Genomic DNA, 20,637 nt, shown 5'->3' on the forward strand with positions numbered 1-20,637 from the left:
TATTAATTTTATATACTTATTATTCATATAGAAATATAATATTAAAATAAATTACTGTTTTTAAAATTTATTTCACTTTATAATTTAACATAAAAATATTATTAATTATTTTTCATTAATAAAATTTTAATATAAATATACAAGGCTTATGAATACATTTTCAAAAATGAAGAATTTTCGGTTATTTATATTTTATTTTTATTTTGGTAATATCATAAAATTATATTAATTATTAATGTCTATTATGGTTGTTAGTTATAAAGTTAAGCTTTTTCAGGCTTTGGATCGAATTTATCTTGAGCTCAGGCTAGATCGATTTCTGGCTTGGACTTTCTTGGGCTCAAATTTTCTTGGGCTCAGGTATTTTCGAGCTTGGAACTGTTACAAGATTGGGCTTTTTTGAACTTGGATCATTACGAGCTCAAATCAGCAGGGGTGGACTTTCGCACTCAGGTCTATTTTGTCAACTCTAAGTGTGTCCACTTGATTTACAAACAAAGTTTTCAAGGTGAAAAACTTAGAGGTGAGTAATCTAAATCTTTAGATGTAAACATGAAAGTACTTTAGAACTTAAATCATATAACACCCCGTACCCGAGTCCGCTGCCGGAGTTGGACACGAGGGGTTAACGGCTTAAACCATTCACTTTCACAGTCCATTTTAAATTTTTTTTTTCCAGGCAGTTGGCTAACTGCGTCACTGTCGCTTTAAAAATCATATCTTGAGTTCCAAAACTCGAAAACCAGTTTCGTAATTTTTTCCTAAAACTAGACTCATATGTGTATCTACAAATTTTTTTCTAGAATTATTGGTCGGCCAATTAGTACAGTTTATTAGTTAAAGTCTCCCCTGTTACAGGGTGCGACTACCTTGACTTTCATGCATTACGACCTGGATATCTCCCTGTACAGGGCTTCAATACTAATGCTGTTTGTTTCAATAGAAAATAGACTCAAAGAGGAATCTATACATATATGGCATGACTAATAATTACCTCTGGTTAATTTACAATGAATTTCCAAAGTTGGAACAGGGAATCCAGAAACCGTTCTGGCCCTGTTTCACGAAAACCCAAATATCTCTTAACATACCACTCATATGACCGTTTCGTTTCTTCTGTATGAAAATAGATTCATCAAGGTTAATTTAAATAATTTATTCACTATTTAATTCCATTCCTACTATTTTTAGTGATTTTTCACATCCACATCACTGCTGCTGCCAGCATCTATTTCTAGGGTAGACTTTCTCTAACACATAGTTTCTATGATTCAACTAACCCTTTTGCATATATAGTCCAAAATATAATCATGATGAACCATTCTAATGGCTGATCATTGCCAAACATTTCCATTCCTCTTAATGAGCATATACATACCGAATGATTATAACATTATGCTCAAAACATTTATAAGCCATTTTCGCATGGCTATTCAAAATTTTACATACCAAGTTCAAACAAAACATAATAGCCTATACATTAACCATGATATCCTCTCACTACTAGTCTATTCTATACATGCCATAAGATGTTCCAAAACATAGCAGTACCAAACAGTGGATAGTGATAGTGTGACTAGTTGCTGACGATCCCCGAGCCTGTAGCTTCCAAATGAGATCTATAAAACAGAGGAAACAAAGTACACGGAGTAAGCATTACAATGCTTAGTAAGTTTCAAGCAGTGTCAACAGATAACAATCAATTTATAACATAGTTGTTCGTATTTTTATTTCACTCTTCCTTCGGGCATACCACCCCTTTATCCGAATATGCACATCTCATCATAATCATGGGAATAGTCTCATAGATTGCTCTCGTATACATCACATAACTACCTTATGGTTTAGTTTAAATCAAGCTCACATGTAAACTTGGAGCACATACCTGTTTAACCTTTCGCATTGCATATATTTATAAGCAATTCTTAATACGAAGTCTTACCCGGACATAATCTCCACACGTAGTCATCGGGTCGTACCCGGACATAATCTCTACACGTAGTCATCGGGTCTCACCCGGAACATATTTCCAAGTTTCATGTACACTTAATCACATGTTACAACATTCACATTAGCCATTCGGCTTTACCACATATATATATACATATATATACATTTTCACATTCATCACATCGGCCATTAGGCCTCATCACATATATATACATTTTCACATTCATCACATCGGCCATTAGGCCTCATCACATATGTATACATTTTCACATTCATCACATCGGCCATTAGGCCTTATCACATATATTATTATGTACAGACTTGGTCTTGGCCGAATCTTCATCAATCATTTTCCAACGAATAATTCAATTTCACGCCATACTATCATTTCATATTCGAATACTCATAAACTTACAATTTCACAAATTTTGATATCAGAGATCCATCTAACACTCATGTATCATTTTACAATATCACAATTTAGAATTCAAGTATGGGATCAATCAATAGCTTATGAGCAACTAAAACAAGTTTTTAACCATGTTTACAACAAAATCACATATTCGCTACGAGCTGTTTTCCTGAGCAATGGTCACTAAATTATTTATATCCGGAGCTACAAGACTCCAAATCACTTGCCGTTAATTTTCTCAGAATATAGACTCATATATCTTCCATCCATGAAATTTTCAGAATTTTTGGTTTGGCCAATCAATACCAGATTTTTCTTAAAGTTTCCCCTGTTTCACTGTTTCACTAATCTGACCACTCTTCGCTACGAATTAAATTTTTCATTGTACAGAATTCATAGTGTATTCTATTTGATTCCATTTGAAACTAGACTCATTAAGGAGTCTCAGCATATAAATATTATCCTACAACCATTTTTGTACAAATTATAATGATTTTCCAAAAACAAAACAGGGAATTTCAGAGTCAATCCGACACTGTCTCACAAAACTTTAAATATACCTTTATAGGAAATTCCTTTGCTTACATAGTTTCTTTTATAAGACACTAGACTCAATAAGCTTCATTTTCATATTTTATTCAACTTCGAACTCGCCTTCTACAATTTTTGGTGTAATTTCAAAGTTACAATACTGCAGTAACTCAAATCTGTCAAGACTAGTTCGGCACTTAAACTATATAAATTCATCCTTCTCGCTACTAAGTTTATACGATCTTTAAGTATACTAAAGTAAAGTTCAAACACTTGAGAACTTACCTCGGATACTGTTGAACAATTTCAAAACGGCTATTCAATTACATTCGCCTTCCCGCTATACAAGATTGATTCCTTGAGCTCGTGAACTAAATCAACCAATTTAACAACTCAATTTACATTCGCAATGTCATCACATACATAACAAAATTAGATTCATTTCTTAAACCATCCCCGCAAATCACCTTCCAAGAACCTTGATTTACTTTAAGCTAAACCACTTCATGGTATACATATACACATTCGCTAATATAAACAAGGTTAGCACTTAGCCGAAATAATTTCTTTAACATTTTAAATTTCATTCGGTCTAATCTCCATATCAACTATTAATTCACAATAAGAATCAAATCCAAAATCAGCTACTATAATATATATCTAAATGCCATGTAGCTACTTAGTTGATTATCAATTATCACTTAATTCACATATTAACACATAACATCTCACATTAGCAATTCATTTGTATTATTCGAATACAAGCTCAACATGCAACCTCATCCCTTTAGTTTTCCATTCAATAATCGAACACAAAGATCACATGTCTAACTCACTATCCAATCTTGATTTCTAACACAAATACTCTCCCTTAACCGAATGTCCATAACCACTTTACAAAACATTTTCACTTCGAACTAAAATAATACCTTATAATCAACTTATAATCGGCAATTACAATCTAATCATCTCTAATTTCTAACACCTTAACCACATTTTCATATAATTATAAAGAAAATTTCCGAATTCATGAATGAATTTCCGATTTCATCAACCACCAAGTCCTCACGCCAAGACAACCATGGCCAAATGAGCTATCCCAACAATGTATAAAATTCAATCCATAGGCTAATTAAAATACTAGATAACCACTTAAAAGTATATGAATTTCCCAAATTCTAATTACTATCTTAAGCTCAATTTAGCACTCATTTAGCACTTCAACATAGCCGATTGTCATTAAGCAATTAAGCCACATCTATTCAATTTTTTACCAAGCTCAACTTATCTATAATCAGCCTGCAATACACTAAAGCATCAAAAACAACATCAAAAAAAATACAAACATCCATGACCGAATGTCATCTTCATAAATTTACAAAAACATTTGCCATGAGCTAGCTTCTATACTTGATGACCACTCCAAATATACAAAGATTTTCAATGAAAGAGCATTAACATACCTTAATCCCCCTTTTTAGCCTTTTACTTGAAAATTTCAACTTAGAAGCAAACAAATTTCATGGTTTTCCACTACATGCAGCTGGCCTCTCCTCTCTAGCTTCCTTTGCAAGAGACAAGGAAGCAAGATAGAAAATAATGTTGAAGTCTTTCTTTCTTCCCTTCACGGTAATGGAGGGGGGGGGGAGACAACTTTGGTTTCTCCTCCCACTCCCTTCTTTTTTTATTATTCTTCCCACACATTTTAACATAATATGTCTATAATATGCCTTACCCCATAGCATGGCGGCCACCATTTAGATTTTTGGCTAATTTGACATGCAAGTCCCTCATGTCAATGACTCATGCATTATTTGGCCACTTTAAATTTCACCTATCACATTTTTAAGTCCTATCACATGGGTCCTTTCTTATAAATTAGCACCTAATTGATAAAATCAAGGCACGAAATATTCACACATACAAATCCCACATATAATAAGCACAGAATATAACATCTAATTATTTTTGTGACTCGGTTTTGTGGTCCCGAAACCACTTTCCGACTAGGGTCACATTAGGGGTGTCACAACTCTCCCCCACTTAAGAAATTTTCGTCCCCGAAAATTTCTACCGATGCATAGTTTAGAATAGCGTCCTCTTATTGAATTATATTCATATAAACATTGGCTCATCGATAGCAATTGTAATTCATTATTGATTTCACATCGATCTATAAAATCATTTTCTTATCTCAAAACAAATACATAACATTTCTACAAGTATGCACATATATCTCATTTCCTTGATTTCATAAGCAATAATCACTTAATTTAATTCATAATTACATTTCAAACACATATCAAGCACATACTAACATGTATAATTCACATCATCAACCCACATATTTGTAACCCACATTTTCATCCATGTATAAGCTGTAACCTGGCCGAAAATACACATATACTCAAACATCCCAGTAAATATCCTTTATAACTCCATCGTATCTCAATATTCAACTTCCACACACCTGAACATTTAATTCATTCAGCACACACGAACATACCTCATTGCTGGAATTTTTGCAAGCGTATTAACTGAAATTTTTACAGCAAGATTGCTCATCTCCGAATCACGTACCTTCGGGATTTAACCGGATATAGCGACTCGCTCGATTGTCTTCGGGACATAGTCCGGTTATAGTGATTCGCACAATTGCCTTCGGGAATTAGCCCGGACTTAGTCACTTAGCACAAAAGCCTTCGGGACTTAGCCCGGATACCATTCGAATAACCAAGTACATAAATCAACAAATCAATACACATTCTTATTACATTCTCATTACCAAAGCTCAAACACAAGACACTTATCATATTTACAATTTCGGCTCAATAGCCACACACCAAGAGCATGATTTCGATTTGCTTAAGACATGATCTAATCAAATCATAATTTAAGCTCTATTTACTCAAGAACTTACTTCACATTACCAACCCTTATGTTCATACACAAAGATCAACTTAGCTAAAGGCGGTAGCTCGTTTATCAACTGGCGAATACTTACTTGTAAGGGCTCAACTAATTCAAGCACATATAGCTCTTACAATGCCATATCCTAGATATGGTCTTACATATTCTCACATATCGAGCCGATGCCATGTCCCAGACATGGTCTTACTTGAATTCCATTTCACACACTTAGTGCCCACTGACCGATCTCGCACTCATAGTGCTCGGTTAAAGGGATTTACACACACACAGTGCCTCCAATCATTCACGCACATAGTGCTCTTATTCATTCGTTATTACACATTGAAATGACTTAACCAAGTTGACAAACATCATGTATGTACACTTTTAAACATATCATCTCATTTAAATTTGAATTCGTATAGTAATGAACACTTAAACTTTGCTCAAATTACCGGCATGAAGCCTACAAGGCACGAAGGCCCGAATACACGTCACCAGCATGATTGCTCTTCGGGACCTAGCCCGGATACATCACTAGCACGAATGCTCTTCGGAACTTAGTCCGGATACATCACTAGCACGAATGCTCTTCGGAACTTAGTCCGGATACATCACTAGCACGAATGCTCTTGAACTTAGTCCGGATCGTCACTAGCACGAATGCTCTTGAACTTAGTCCGGATACATCACTAGCACGAATGCTCTTGAACTTAGTCCGGATCGTCACTAGCACGAATGCTCTTGAACTTAGTCCGGATATATCACTCTCAATTCTCATGGTCATATACACATATAGCAATACACATTAGTATATCATTTACATTACTTGAATACAAACACAACATGCTTATCGACCATTCAACTTCCAGCCCATAGCCACATACAAAGAATCACATTTATAGTCATAACACTCTTTCAAAATTGCATCACTCATACCCTTAATTCAATCCAAATCGAAATTCAAATACGAGTACATGATACGCACTGATCAACTCAATAATTTAGGCATATCTAAGTGAAGTTATATCGCAAATTCTCATAGTCAGAAGCTTGCTACAGCTCGATCGGGATCAAGATTCATTACAATACAGCAACCACCTTTTAATAGTCAAAAATCATCACACTATCATTTTATCACTTTATGGCATGTATAAATAGACCCACGCGTGCTATGTTAGTCCTAGAATCGACTAAACCATAGCTCTGATACCAATAAAATTGTAACACCCCGTACTCGAGTCCGCTGCCGGAGTCGGACACGAGGGGTTAACGGCTTAAACCATTCACTTTCACAGTCCAATTTAAAATTTTTTTTTCAGGCAGTTGGCTAACTGCGTCACTGTCGCTTTAAAAATCATATATTGAGTTCCAAAACTCGAAAACCAGTTTCGTAATTTTTCCCTAAAACTAGACTCATATGTGTATCTACAAATTTTTTTCTAGAATTATTGGTCAGGCCAATTAGTACAGTTTATTAGTTAAAGTCTCCCCTGTTACAGGGTGCGACTACCCTGACTTTCATGCATTACGACCTGGATATCTCCCTGTACAGGGCTTCAATACTGATGCCGTTTGTTTCTATAGAAACTAGACTCAAAGAGGAATCTATACATATATGGCATGACTCCTAATTACCTCTGGTTAATTTACAATGAATTTCCAAAGTCGGAATAGGGAATCCAGAAACCGTTCTGGCCCTGTTTCACGAAAACCCAAATATCTCTTAACATACCACTCATATGACCGTTTCGTTTCTTCCATATGAAAATAGATTCATCAAGGTTCATTTAAATAATTTATTCACTATTTAATTCCATTCCTACTATTTTTAGTGATTTTTCACATCCACATCACTGCTGCTGCCAGCATCTATTTCTAGGGTAGACTTTCTCTAACACATAGTTTCTATGATTCAACTAACCCTTTTGCATATATAGTCCAAAATATAATCATGATGAACCATTCTAATGGCTGATCATTGCCAAATGTTTCCATTCCTCTTAATGAGCATATACATACCGAATGATTATAACATTATGCTCAAAACATTTATAAGCCATTTTCGCATGGCTATTCAAAATTTTACATACCAAGTTCAAACAAAACATAATAGCCTATACATTAACCATGATATCCTCTCACTACTAGTCTATTCTATACATGCCATAAGATGTTCTAAAACATAGCAGTACCAAACAGTGGATAGTGATAGTGTGACTAGTTTCTTGACGATCCCCGAGCACTGTAGCTTCCAAATGAGATCTATAAAACAGAGGAAACAAAGTACGGAGTAAGCATTACAATGCTTAGTAAGTTTCAAGCAGTGTCAACAGATAACAATCAATTTATAACATAGTTGTTCGTATTTTTATTTCACTCTTCCTTCGGGCATACCACCCCTTTATCCGAATATGCACATCTCATCATAATCATGGGAATAGTCTCATAGATTGCTCTCGTATACATCACATAACTACCTTATGGTTTAGTTTAAATCAAGCTCACATGTAAACTTGGAGCACATACCTGTTTAACCTTTCGCATTGCGTATATTTATAAGCAATTCTTAATACGAAGTCTTACCCGGACATAATCTCCACACGTAGTCATCGGGTCGTACCCGGACATAATCTCCACACGTAGTCATCGGGTCTCACCCGGAACATATTTCCAAGTTTCATGTACACTTAATCACATGTTACAACATTCACATTAGCCATTCGGCTTTACCACATATATATATACACTTTCACATTCATCACATCGGCCATTAGGCCTTATCACATATATATACATTTTCACATTCATCACATCGGCCATTAGGCCTCATCACATATGTATACATTTTCACATTCATCACATCGGCCATTAGGCCTTATCACATATATTATTATGTACAGACTTGGTCTTGGCCGAATCTTCATCAATCATTTTCCAACGAATAATTCAATTTCACGCCATACTATCATTTCATATTCGAATACTCATAAACTTACAATTTCACAAATTTTGATATCAGAGATCCATCTAACACTCATGTATCATTTTACAATATCACAATTTAGAATTCAAGTATGGGATCAATCAATAGCTTATGAGCAACTAAAACAAGTTTTTATCCATGTTTACAACAAAATCACATATTCGCTCTGAGCTGTTTTCCTGAGCAACGGTCACTAAATTATTTATACCGAGCTACAAGACTCCAAATCACTTGTCGTTAATTTTCTCAGAATATAGACTCATATATCTTCCATCCATGAAATTTTCAGAATTTTGGTTTGGCCAATCAATACCAGATTTTTCTTAAAATCTCCCTGTTTCACTGTTTGACTAATCTGACCACTCTTCGCTCTGAATTAAATTTTTCATTGTACAGAATTCATAGTGTATTCTATTTGATTCCATTTGAAACTAGACTCATTAAGGAGTCTCAGCATATAAATCTTATCCTACAACCATTTTTTACAAATTATAATGATTTTCCAAAACAAAACAGGGAATTTCGAGTCAATCCGACACTGTCTCACAAAACTTTAAATATACCTTTATAGGAAATTCCTTTGCTTACATAGTTTCTTTTATAAGACACTAGACTCAATAAGCTTCATTTTCATATTTTATTCAACTTCGAACTCGCCTTCTACAATTTTTGGTGTAATTTCAAAGTTACAATACTGCAGTAACTCAAATCTGTCAAGACTAGTTCGCACTTAAACTATACAAATTCATCCTTCTCGCTACTAAGTTTATACGATCTTTAAGTATACTAAAGTAAAGTTCAAACACTTGAGAACTTACCTCGGATACTGTTGAACAATTTCAAAACGGCTATTCAATTACATTCGCCTTCCCGCTATACAAGATTGATTCCTTGAGCTCGTGAACTAAATCAACCAATTTAACAACTCAATTTACATTCGCAATGTCATCACATACATAACAAAATTAGATTCATTTCTTAAACCATCCCCGCAAATCACCTTCCAAGAACCTTGATTTACTTTAAGCTAAACCACTTCATGGTATACATATACACATTCGCTAATATAAACAAGGTTAGCACTTAGCCGAAATAATTTCTTTAACATTTTAAATTTCATTTGGTCTAATCTCCATATCAACTATTAATTCACAATAAGAATCAAATCCAAAATCAGCTACTATAATATATATCTAAATGCCATGTAGCTACTTAGTTGATTATCAATTATCACTTAATTCACATATTAACACATAACATCTCACATTAGCAATTCATTTGTATTATTCGAATACAAGCTCAACATGCAACCTCATCCCTTTAGTTTTCCATTCAATAATCGAACACAAAGATCACATGTCTAACTCACTATCCAATCTTGATTTCTAACACAAATACTCTCCCTTAACCGAATGTCCATAACCACTTTACAAAACATTTTCACTTCGAACTAAAATAATACCTTATAATCAACTTATAATCGGCAATTACAATCTAATCATCTCTAATTTCTAACACCTTAACCACATTTTCATATAATTATAAAGAAAATTTCCGAATTCATGAATGAATTTCCGATTTCATCAACCACCAAGTCCTCACGCCAAGACAACCATGGCCAAATGAGCTATCCCAACAATGTATAAAATTCAATCCATAGGCTAATTAAAATACTAGATAACCACTTAAAAGTATATGAATTTCCCAAATTCTAATTACTATCTTAAGCTCAATTTAGCACTCATTTAGCACTTCAACATAGCCGATTGTCATTAAGCAATTAAGCCACATCTATTCAATTTTTACCAAGCTCAACTTATCTATAATCAACCTTCAATACACTAAAGCATCAAAACAACATCAAAAAATACAAACATCCATGACCGAATGTCATCTTCATAAATTTACAAAAACATTTGCCATGAGCTAGCTTCTATACTTGATGACCACTCCAAATATACAAAGATTTTCAATGAAAGAGCATTAACATACCTTAATCCCCCTTTTTAGCCTTTTACTTGAAAATTTCAACTTAGAAGCAAACAAATTTCATGGTTTTCCACTACATGCAGCCGGCCTCTCCTCTTTAGCTTTCTTTGCAAGAGACAAGGAAGCAAGATAGAAAATAATGTTGAAGTCTTTCTTTCTCCCTTCACAAAGAATGGAAGGGGAGACAACTTTGGTTTCTCCTCCCACTCCCTTCTTTTTTTATTATTCTTACCACACATTTTAACATAATATGTCTATAATATGCCTTACCCCATAGCATGGCCGGCCACCATTTAGATTTTTGGCTAATTTGACATGCAAGTCCCTCATGTCAATAACTCATGCATTATTTGGCCACTTTAAATTTCACCTATCACATTTTTAAGTCCTATCACATGGGTCTTTTCTTATAAATTAGCACCTAATTGATAAAATCAAGGCACGAAATATTCACACATACAAATCCCACATATAATAAGCACAGAATATAACATCTAATTATTTTTGTGACTCGGTTTTGTGGTCCCGAAACCACTTTCCGACTAGGGTCACATTAGGGGTGTCACAAATCACTTACTGTATGAGGTTGAAATACGGTGAATTAACTCTCCAAGTAAATTTCCATAAACATAAAGAATCCGAACTATATAAACAATTTTTCCATGTTCATCTTTGTTGTTTCATAGTTCCACAAGTAGTTCGCATTACTTTTTAGCACTATTCAAAGTTTTTTTATTTTTATTTTACAAATATCGATTGCATTATTCAGAGGCAACATGAAACACATAATTTTTCTTATTAACCAATTCATCAAATGAATATCTTCGAGTAAAAGATTATGGATGTCAATGAGGTGTTAAAGATATGAGTATTAGCTAGCTAAAGTTGCTGTTCAAGCAATTAGTATTTAGTCAAGACTGTTAGCAAGTTTGTTATAGAGCAGTTATCTCTATGCTCTCTACAAATGCTATGTTCTAAATGTACAAAGAAGAGTTTTATGATCAAATACAGAAATGAAGTTCTTCTTCATATTAGTTTAGCTTCTCTCAACTTTGTATAACAGTTTGTAAATCAAGATTACCGAAGTTTCTTCATGGTATCAGTCACTTAAGTGATCCTCGGTGATGGCTAACACTCACTCCATTGACTCCGACTCTGTTGAACCTAGTGGTTCCGTTTTTAATGGCGATTGTGTCATTACGTCGTTTCCTCGGCATGATGTGGTTAAGCTCGACGAGGGCTCCTTTCTTCAGTGGCAATAGCAGGTCAGGCATATTGTTGCTGGATACAATTTGGTAGGTTCTTAAATGGTTCTGTTTCTGCTCTGACTTGATTTGTTCCAGATGCTGAACTTGTTGCGAATCTATCTGCCACAGTCTTCTCTCAGCAAGATCATTTACTTACCTCTTGGCTTCTTTCCACGACCGGTTCCTCTTTTCTGTCTTCCTTCACGGATGTGTGCACAGCTTGTGATGTATGGTCGATAGTGAACAGCCTATTTGCGACCGACAAAGGTGCCAAACAATCCCGGATCTGTCATAAGTTACATTCTCTCAAGAAAGGTAATCTTTCCATCACGGGGTATGTTGCAAAGATTAAAGCTTTGTGTGCACTCCTAGTTGCATCTGGTTCTCACAGAGGCCGAGAAAACAGAGATTATGTTTTTGGGCTTACCATCCGAGTTTGACACCGTTGTGTCCTCGGCTTCTCTCTCTCCCACTCCGTTACCATTTCAATGGTTAGTTGATGCTCTCATCAAGTGTGAATCTCGTCAGGCACGTGCGATACAGGAGGTGCTGTTTGTGGCCAACTTAGTGGAGAGTGCTCCGTCGCAGCCAGTGGAGAATACCGCTCGTGGTGGTTGTCTGCCATCTTGTGGTCGTGGAAGGAGTTTTCGGCCTCGTCTTTAGTGCCAAATCTGTGCACGCTTTGGCCATGTCGCATAACGGTGCTATTACCGTTATTATCGTGATGAGTCTTTACCGATGGTGACTCCAAAGTCGCATCTAGAAAGTTCGGTGATTGGGTCTTCTCCTAGTTCGCATGATGTGTTTGAGGGAGAAGGGTGGTTTTCTCACCAAACGCGCCGACCTAGGTTCAATAATTGGTCAAAATTGGTTTGATGTTGGTCAAAGCTATATGGCTCCTCCAAAAGAAGTTTTACCTCCGAATTTTGCGCCTACAAATGCATTTCGGCAGAATGCTGGGGTGCCAAATTTTCAATCACATGGGCCACATGCAAATTATACACCGATTGTACCTACATCTTGGCTTCTGCATGTATTTGGGCCTGCCCATGGACATACAAGGCTGAATGCCCTACATATGAGTCTTGGGTCTTTTGTTAACAATGTTCAACTTGATGCTCCTCTTGGTGTAGGGTTGCATGCTGGTTCATTGGGTGGTGTTCCTTGGCGCACTAAACCACACGCTTGTGTCTATTTTAGGTCTGATCCATGTATTGGACTTCCTTGCATAGGAGATCTTTACACGTTTGATTATTCTGACTCTTCCGAATCTCATATTAATATGGCCTACTGTGGTTCTAATGGTCATAGCACAGATTCCTATATTCCCATGCCAGTTGGCACCACCTCATGCTATCTTAACTCTGGCGTGAGTAATCATGTTTGTCAGGATCCTTTGGCTCTACATGACTCTAACCGTTATTCATGTACGTCTTCTCTTTTAATAGAAGATGGAATGCCCGCTATGATAGCATCCGTTGGTCAGGATATTTTACCTACGCATTCTAAATTGCTTCGGTTATCTAATGTTTTATGTGTTCCGGCTATCCGCAAAAATTTGTTGTCTGTCTCTTAGTTTGCCACTAAAAATGGTATGTTTTTTGAATTTCATTCCATATATTGTGTTATTAAGGACAGCGTGACACGGGAAATCTTGCTAACAGGCCGTATTCGTGTGGGTTGTATCATTTTTCCTTCTCGGAAGCATCTGTTTAGAGTCTAATAGCTTTCTCTTCTGCTTAAGTTGACACTCAGAATATGCCTGCTGACAGTGGTATCTTTTTGTTGTGGCACAATCGTTTTGGTCATCTGTCTATGTCTGTTGTTCAATCTATTTTAAATAAGTGTAATATCACGGTAAATAAAATGATTCTTGATGGTGTTCGCACTGCTTGTAAAAAAGGGAAATTTCATAAGTTGCCCTTTTCTGATTCGACTACTGAATATACTGATCCATTTGCTTTGGTTGTCTCTGATCTTTAGGGACCTGCGTCAGTTGCATGTGCTAATAACTGGTACTATGTGTCGTTTATTGATATGTGCACTCGTTTTTCTTAGATTTATCTGATTTGCCAAAAGACTCAGGCCGTGGACTGTTTCCTTCAGTTTCAGAAATTAGTCCAGACTCAGTTTGGCAAGACTATCAAACAATTTCAGAGCTATTGGGGCAGCGAGTATCGTGTATTTACTTTTGTTTTAGCCTCTCAAGGGATAATTCATCGATTGACTTGTCCATATACCTCTAAAAAAAATGGAGTGGCTAAACGCAAACATAGGCACATTGTCAATATGGGCATCACTCTTCTGGTACAAGTAGATCTTCTTATGGACTTTTGGGCTTATGCGTTTTTTTGTACGGTTAATCACATTAATCATCTTCCTACTTTCGTTCTGGGTAGATGAACTCCATATACAACTCTTTATGGCCAGGATCCCACATATGATCATCTACAGGTCTTTGGGTGTTACTATTTTTCATACTTGCGTCCATTCCAACGACATAAGTTAGAGTTTCAGTCATAGCCCTGTACTTTCTTGGGCTATAGTCCCAACACAAAAGATATCAGTGTCTCTTACCCGATGGTAAGATTATAATTTATCCTCATGTGAAGTTTGATGAACAACACTTTCTTTCTCCGTCATTTGTTACACAGGGCTCTCGGTTTCTTCATGCTTCTGTATCAACATATGTTCCTCTAGTTAAGACGATCACTTCTCGATCTGTGGATTTGACATTTGCTCCTTTGGTTGAGGTGATGGGTGGACCGACACCTCTTCCTTCTAGTCCACCAACCACTGCTGATGTTGATTCGTTCTCTTCTACACCCACTATTAGAGTTTAGTCCATTCCTCTAGGCCCAGATCCCACTATTAGAGCTCAATTTGTTCCTCTCAGCCCTTTTTCTGCTACTACCAATGCCTATCCCATGGTTACTCGGTCGAAGGCTGGCATTTTTAAGCCCAAAACCATGATTGTTGAAGCTGTGGAACTGTCTACAATTGAGGAGGCGTTCTCTTCTCTTGAGTGGCATGCTGTGGCTCAGGCTAAATATGATGCTCTTATTAGCAATTCTACCTGGGAACTTGTTCGGCTATCTCTGAAGCACAAGGTTATCAAGTGTAAATGGCTTTTCAAGGTTAAGAAAAATCTTGATGGGACTATTGATCGTTGTAAGCTCGATTAGTCACCAAATGATGCTCTCAAGTCCCTGAGTGTGACTTCAAGGAAACATTCAGTCCGGTGGTAAAACCTGCCACTATTCGAGTTATTCTGTCTATTGCGGTCTCCAGAAATTGGCCGCTTCGTCAAGTCGATGTAAACAACGCTTTCTTAAATGGGGACCTTAATAGTGAAGTATTGATGCAACAACTTCCGGGATATGTTCAGTATGGTTCAGATGGTACACCCCTTGTGTGTCGTTTAAAGAAAGCATTATGTGGCCTTCGTCAAGCTCTTCGTGCCTGGTTTGAAAAGCTCAAATAGTTTCTTGTTTCAGTTGGTTTCGTTGGTTCGAAGTTTGATGCCCTTTTGTTTATTCAAATTCGGTCTGATGTCGTGCTCTATGTTCTTGTGTACATAGATGATATTATCATCACTGGGAGTTTGTCTACATACGTTGACTGGTTTGTTCAGTAATTGAATGCTGAGTTCTCCCTTTAGGGTATGGGTGACTTCCACTATTTCCTTAGCATTGAAGTTACTCGTTTTGCCTCCGGGTGTCTTCACCTTTGTTAGAAAAAGTATATACAAGATCTTCTTAGTCAAAGCTCGATGACTAATGCAAAAAGTGTCCATACGCCAATGATCAATTCGTCTGCTATGTTGAAAGATGATGGTGATTGTCTGCCAGATCTGACAGAGTATAGGAGTCTGGCTGGTGCACTACATTATATTGTTTTTACTCGGCCCGACATTGCTTATGCGGTAAACCGGATCTGTCAATTCATGCATAACCTTACCACTGTTCATATGGTTGCTTTAAAGAGGGTGTTAGGCTACTTATGTGGTACACTTAATTTTGGACTTGTTGTTCGCCCATCTACACGGTTGTCTTTAGTTGGGTATGCTGATGCCAACTGGGGGCTGGATTTTGATGATCAGCAATCCACCTCAGGATACTATATCTACTTTGGTCACACTCCCGTCTCATGGTGCTTCAAGAAACAACAAGTGGTTTCTCGGTCCACAGCTGAAGCTGAGTATAGGAGTCTGGCTACAGCTACCAGTGATGTTACTTGGTTGCTCTCGTTACTTAAAGAGCTACATGTTATGACTAATGATACTCCTAATATTTGGTGTGACAATTCCAGTGCGGTTGCAGTTGCGGCTAATCCTGTGTTACACTCTAAATTTAAACATGTCAAGCTGGATTTGTTTTTTTTTTCGTGAAAAGGTCGCTGATGGCTCCATTAAGGTTGGTGAGGTTCCTGCCTGTGATCAGATTGCTAATGTTCTAACTAAGCCACTATTTACTCCATTTAAGAATTTTCTTTGGGTTTTACCCGTGGAGAAGATGGATGAGTGTTAAGGATATGAGTATTAGCTAGCTAAAGTTGTTGTTCAAGCAGTTAGTATTTAGTCAAGACTATTAGCAAGTTTGTTATAGAGCGGTTATCTCTAATACTATGTTCTAAATGTACAAAGAAGAGTTTTATGATCAAATACAGAAATGAATTTCTTCTTCATATTAGCTTAGCTTCTCTCAACTTTGTATAGCAGTTTGTTAATCAAGATTACCAGAGTTTCTTCATGAGGTAATCATAACTCAAAGGAAAGAGAACCATTGCAAGTCTCAAACTGGGTAAAGGATGAGATATACTAATCCCCACCCGATTTGCATGAACAAATCGCACTGTTTTATAGGGCCATGTGCTTTCTCAAGGAACTTCCCAATCTAGTATCATTGCTTAAACACACCATCTACTTTAATCTTAATGGTATCACCTATTGATGGCCTCCCTACCACAAGACGAAAGAATGTAAACCCACTACAATTGTGAAGGAAAACATATAATTTTTTTTTATTTACCCACTTTGAGGGGAAAGTTGAGAAAACAAAGGCAATATTTTTAAAGATGTAAAATATCATTTTTGTTCTAATTATATTTTATGTAAATATTTCATGACATGATTATAATTGGAAAATCTCATTAAAATCTCATTAAAATCAGTCTTTTCCTTTCATTTATACCTTTTACTAAACAAAGATGGTTAAAATTTATTTATTTTTATTTTTATTAATTTTAATTATCTAAATAAAATACACATATTTTTAAAACCAGTCCTTTCCTATACTTTGTACCTTGTACCAAACAAAGATGGCCCGAGCAATGACACTAGCCAATCTGTTGTCACATTGCAAATTGAAGTTGCATGATATAAAACCAGCCTAAGAATAATTTGATAAGATGAAAGAATACTGTAAGGTCAAAATTGATTATGCAATCAGTTGAAGGTTTCGGATGGTTTTTCTTTCAATGATGTCGAGAGTTTTTAGTGTATGAAGAGACGACGAGTTTACTAACTCATCAAGTGTTTGAGAAAACAAATCATGTATATTATGCATAGTTAGACTCAAACTCATATCTTAGAATTTATAGTCCAAGTAGTAGTATTCTCATACATAAATACCTTAAATGCTATAGGGTTCGAGTCAACTCATGTTATTTTGTGAACTTATTAAAAATACCAATGATTAAAAATTAAAAATTAAAATCGTGGGGCAATTTCAAGAATGAAAAAAAATTAAAAGGTTGGTTTATCTTCCCTTGCTAGCCACTAAAGTTGCCTTAACATTGGGTGGCATTGAAGGGACCAACACCTAAATGGAAATTATAAAATTGGTGACTAAGATTTTGAGATATATATTCATGGGAGACTTGCACTTATCTCCTAAAAAGGAAAACCAACAAGATATACCCAAAGATGTGCTTATCTTATCAGTCCTTTTTATCTTTTTTTTTTCTTCCAATGGTAGCAACGAGGTTATTCTATACAGTAATTATCAACAAGGTTAGCTTTGGTTCTTCATTTCTATCCATCAAAACTCAATTCTCTTATAGCATTCAAGTAATAATATGTATAGTAGTTTTGGGTTAAATCTAAAGTTCTGGGGTAAATTTTTCTCTTAATAATCTAACATTTGGAAGGGGGATAATATGCTCCCACTTACCAAGTTTTGATCAAATAATGCGAATGATGAACCAGAAAAGAAACAATTTCAGTCACAGATAAATTTGTGATCATATATATGTATCAAAAAGCATCTCAAGACCCTTAGTTCACCATGTAGAAATGAGGTTCAACAAATTTTGATCTATTGAAACACTCACCTCTAATTCCACCATTCCTATCATTGATTTTAAAAATCTATAGTCTGCTGTAATTATAATGTGATATTAAACTTGTAAAAAATTGATGTTGTATTTTTTAAAGTAAATTAGATGTTGCACTTATATTATAATAATTTTATTAATTGTGATGATTTATAATATTATAATATGACATAGCATCATCCATTTAATTTGATTTTTAAGTATTCTAATTCTATTTGTAAAATTAAATAAGGAATTAATTTCATTTAAAAAATCTTCATTAAAGTATCTTTTCTGTTAGTTTTTACCCAAAGTTAATCCTTTGAAAGCCCTCCGATACCACTACACCAACAACACTTGTTGTTAGCTCTATATAAATAAATCTCATCAATGCAGCCTCAATTCTTATAATAAACTACTATAAAGCAATAAAGCCCCATATGAAGAAATCTGTCGACTCTGAATAACAGGATTAGGTTTCTACTATATAGCATTAGCTGGTAAATATGCTGTGATCTGAAAAGACTTGCTTCCTTCCTAGATTTGCTCAATGCCCCCTCCTCTACTTCTACCTTTACCTCTACCCTCTTTTCTGTGGGTGCCAACTGCCAAATACAAACCCACCTTCACACATTAATCCATTTGGAGGTGAGCTTATTTATAGTATCATCATGCGGTAGCATTCATGTCATCACTATATATATATGTAGATATGGGGATGACAAAACGCATATGAACTAGATGTACTCCTTGTATTCTCTTTTTTTCTTAGATCAAAGTCATGGCAGATTGGCATGGTAGTGGTTGCAGTAGGAATTCAATCAACGATGGAGATTTTGATGAAGAAGAAGTTTGGTCTTATGAAAAAGAAGATTCATCAAGTTCCACATCGAGCAAACCTAGGGAACCGTCCTCGAGTTCTTCATCTGCATGGCGGCTTCCAAGCGCATCGAGAACGATCCGAAGAGGAAGCAACTCATCATCAGCAGCAAGGCATGAAACCGAGGTGACTCGGCAATCATCAGCTCCGTTGAACATCCCCGATTGGCCCAAGATATATGGGAAGCATGCAAACATGGAACCATCAAGAAACAAGTCATGGGTTAATACAGGTGATGGTGATGATGATGGTATGGTGTATGAGGATGGAGATATGGTCCCTCCACATGAATGGCTTGCTAGGAAGCTTGCAAGGACTCGAGTTTCCTCTTTCTCGGTTTGTGAAGGGATGGGAAGGACACTTAAAGGCAGAGATCTCAGCAAAGTGAGAAATGCAGTTTTGACAAGAACAGGTTTCCTAGAGTAGTAATGATGATCATCGTGTAACCTTTTTCCTTTTATCAGTTTTCGGTCATAATACGTTGTGGCATGTACTATTGAACTTGGGAACAGAAAGAAGAAGTCGTAAATCGCAACTAGGAGCTGCATTTTTGTGAGATTTTTATGGAAGAGGGAAAAATTAGATAGAATTTTCAACGTGACGGAAATGAAAACTAGTGCATAGTTGAGTGATCAATGGTGCAATTCACCCTTTTAGTATATATATTTAGTATTGTTGGTACAAGATTTAGCGAAGGAGATTGGGAGTGGTTTACAAGTAAGCCTGAAGAGCCGTTAGAGGTCATTCCTTGAAGATTTGAGGAAGTCTTGTGATATTTGGGCAAAGCTTTGGTCAATGTTGCAAAACTCTGATTAGTAGTGAAATTAATGTGTTTTTGATTCAATTAGTTGAATTGTTAAATTGAAATAATTAAATGAAAATTATAAAAAATATAAAATATTGCATTGATTGATTCAACTATCGATTTTTTTATCAGATCAATCTGTTTTATTATTATTATTATTATTATTATTTATCATGCCGAATCAATTTGGATTCAACGGATTGATTCAGTCCGACCTGCCAACATTTGCTTCAATATAGGTCCAAAGTGTTGGCTTCTTAGGAGAAATAATGAGATTTATATAGAAAAGGGGCTTGTTGTGGACTCCTCCGGACACATTGCTTATTATGGTAGAGTCATGGAGTACTCTATTTGGGTGTGGCTTGATAGAGTCAACGATAGGGTGATGAGAGTAGCTCTTCAGTGGACTTCAACATGATGGGCACACTTGGGTGATCCCCCATGCAGGCGAGCCCTCTTTAACTGAGCAATTGATCGTCTTTGCAAGGTAGTTAGGTATAACAAGTATATATACTAAGAATATAAAAAGGATGCAAGGGTGAAATAGTAATTTAAAGGTGAGACAGGGTAAAGTGGATCAAATATTTACCAAACTGTTTTGTTCTACCATAT

The 20,637-nt window shown here is 35.9% G+C and overlaps 1 protein-coding gene across 1 annotated transcript; it reads left to right on the forward strand.

Annotated features, from left to right (window-relative positions):
• Positions 1-18,953: 18,953 nt before the first annotated feature.
• Positions 18,954-20,111, forward strand: LOC128280379 (uncharacterized). The gene has a single exon (XM_053018526.1). The coding sequence runs from the start codon at positions 19,122-19,124 to the stop codon at positions 19,644-19,646; it is 525 nt and encodes a 174-aa protein (XP_052874486.1). The 5' UTR covers positions 18,954-19,121; the 3' UTR covers positions 19,647-20,111.
• The last annotated feature ends 526 nt before the right edge of the window (positions 20,112-20,637 follow it).

Source organism: Gossypium arboreum, chromosome 9, assembly GCF_025698485.1.
Source record: "Gossypium arboreum isolate Shixiya-1 chromosome 9, ASM2569848v2, whole genome shotgun sequence".
Taxonomy (NCBI): domain Eukaryota; kingdom Viridiplantae; phylum Streptophyta; class Magnoliopsida; order Malvales; family Malvaceae; genus Gossypium; species Gossypium arboreum.

Excerpts from the sequence above, each read along its gene's own strand:
- LOC128280379 (XM_053018526.1), top strand. The coding sequence starts at position 19,122 with ATGGCAGATTGGCATGGTAGTGGTTGCAGTAGGAATTCAATCAACGAT.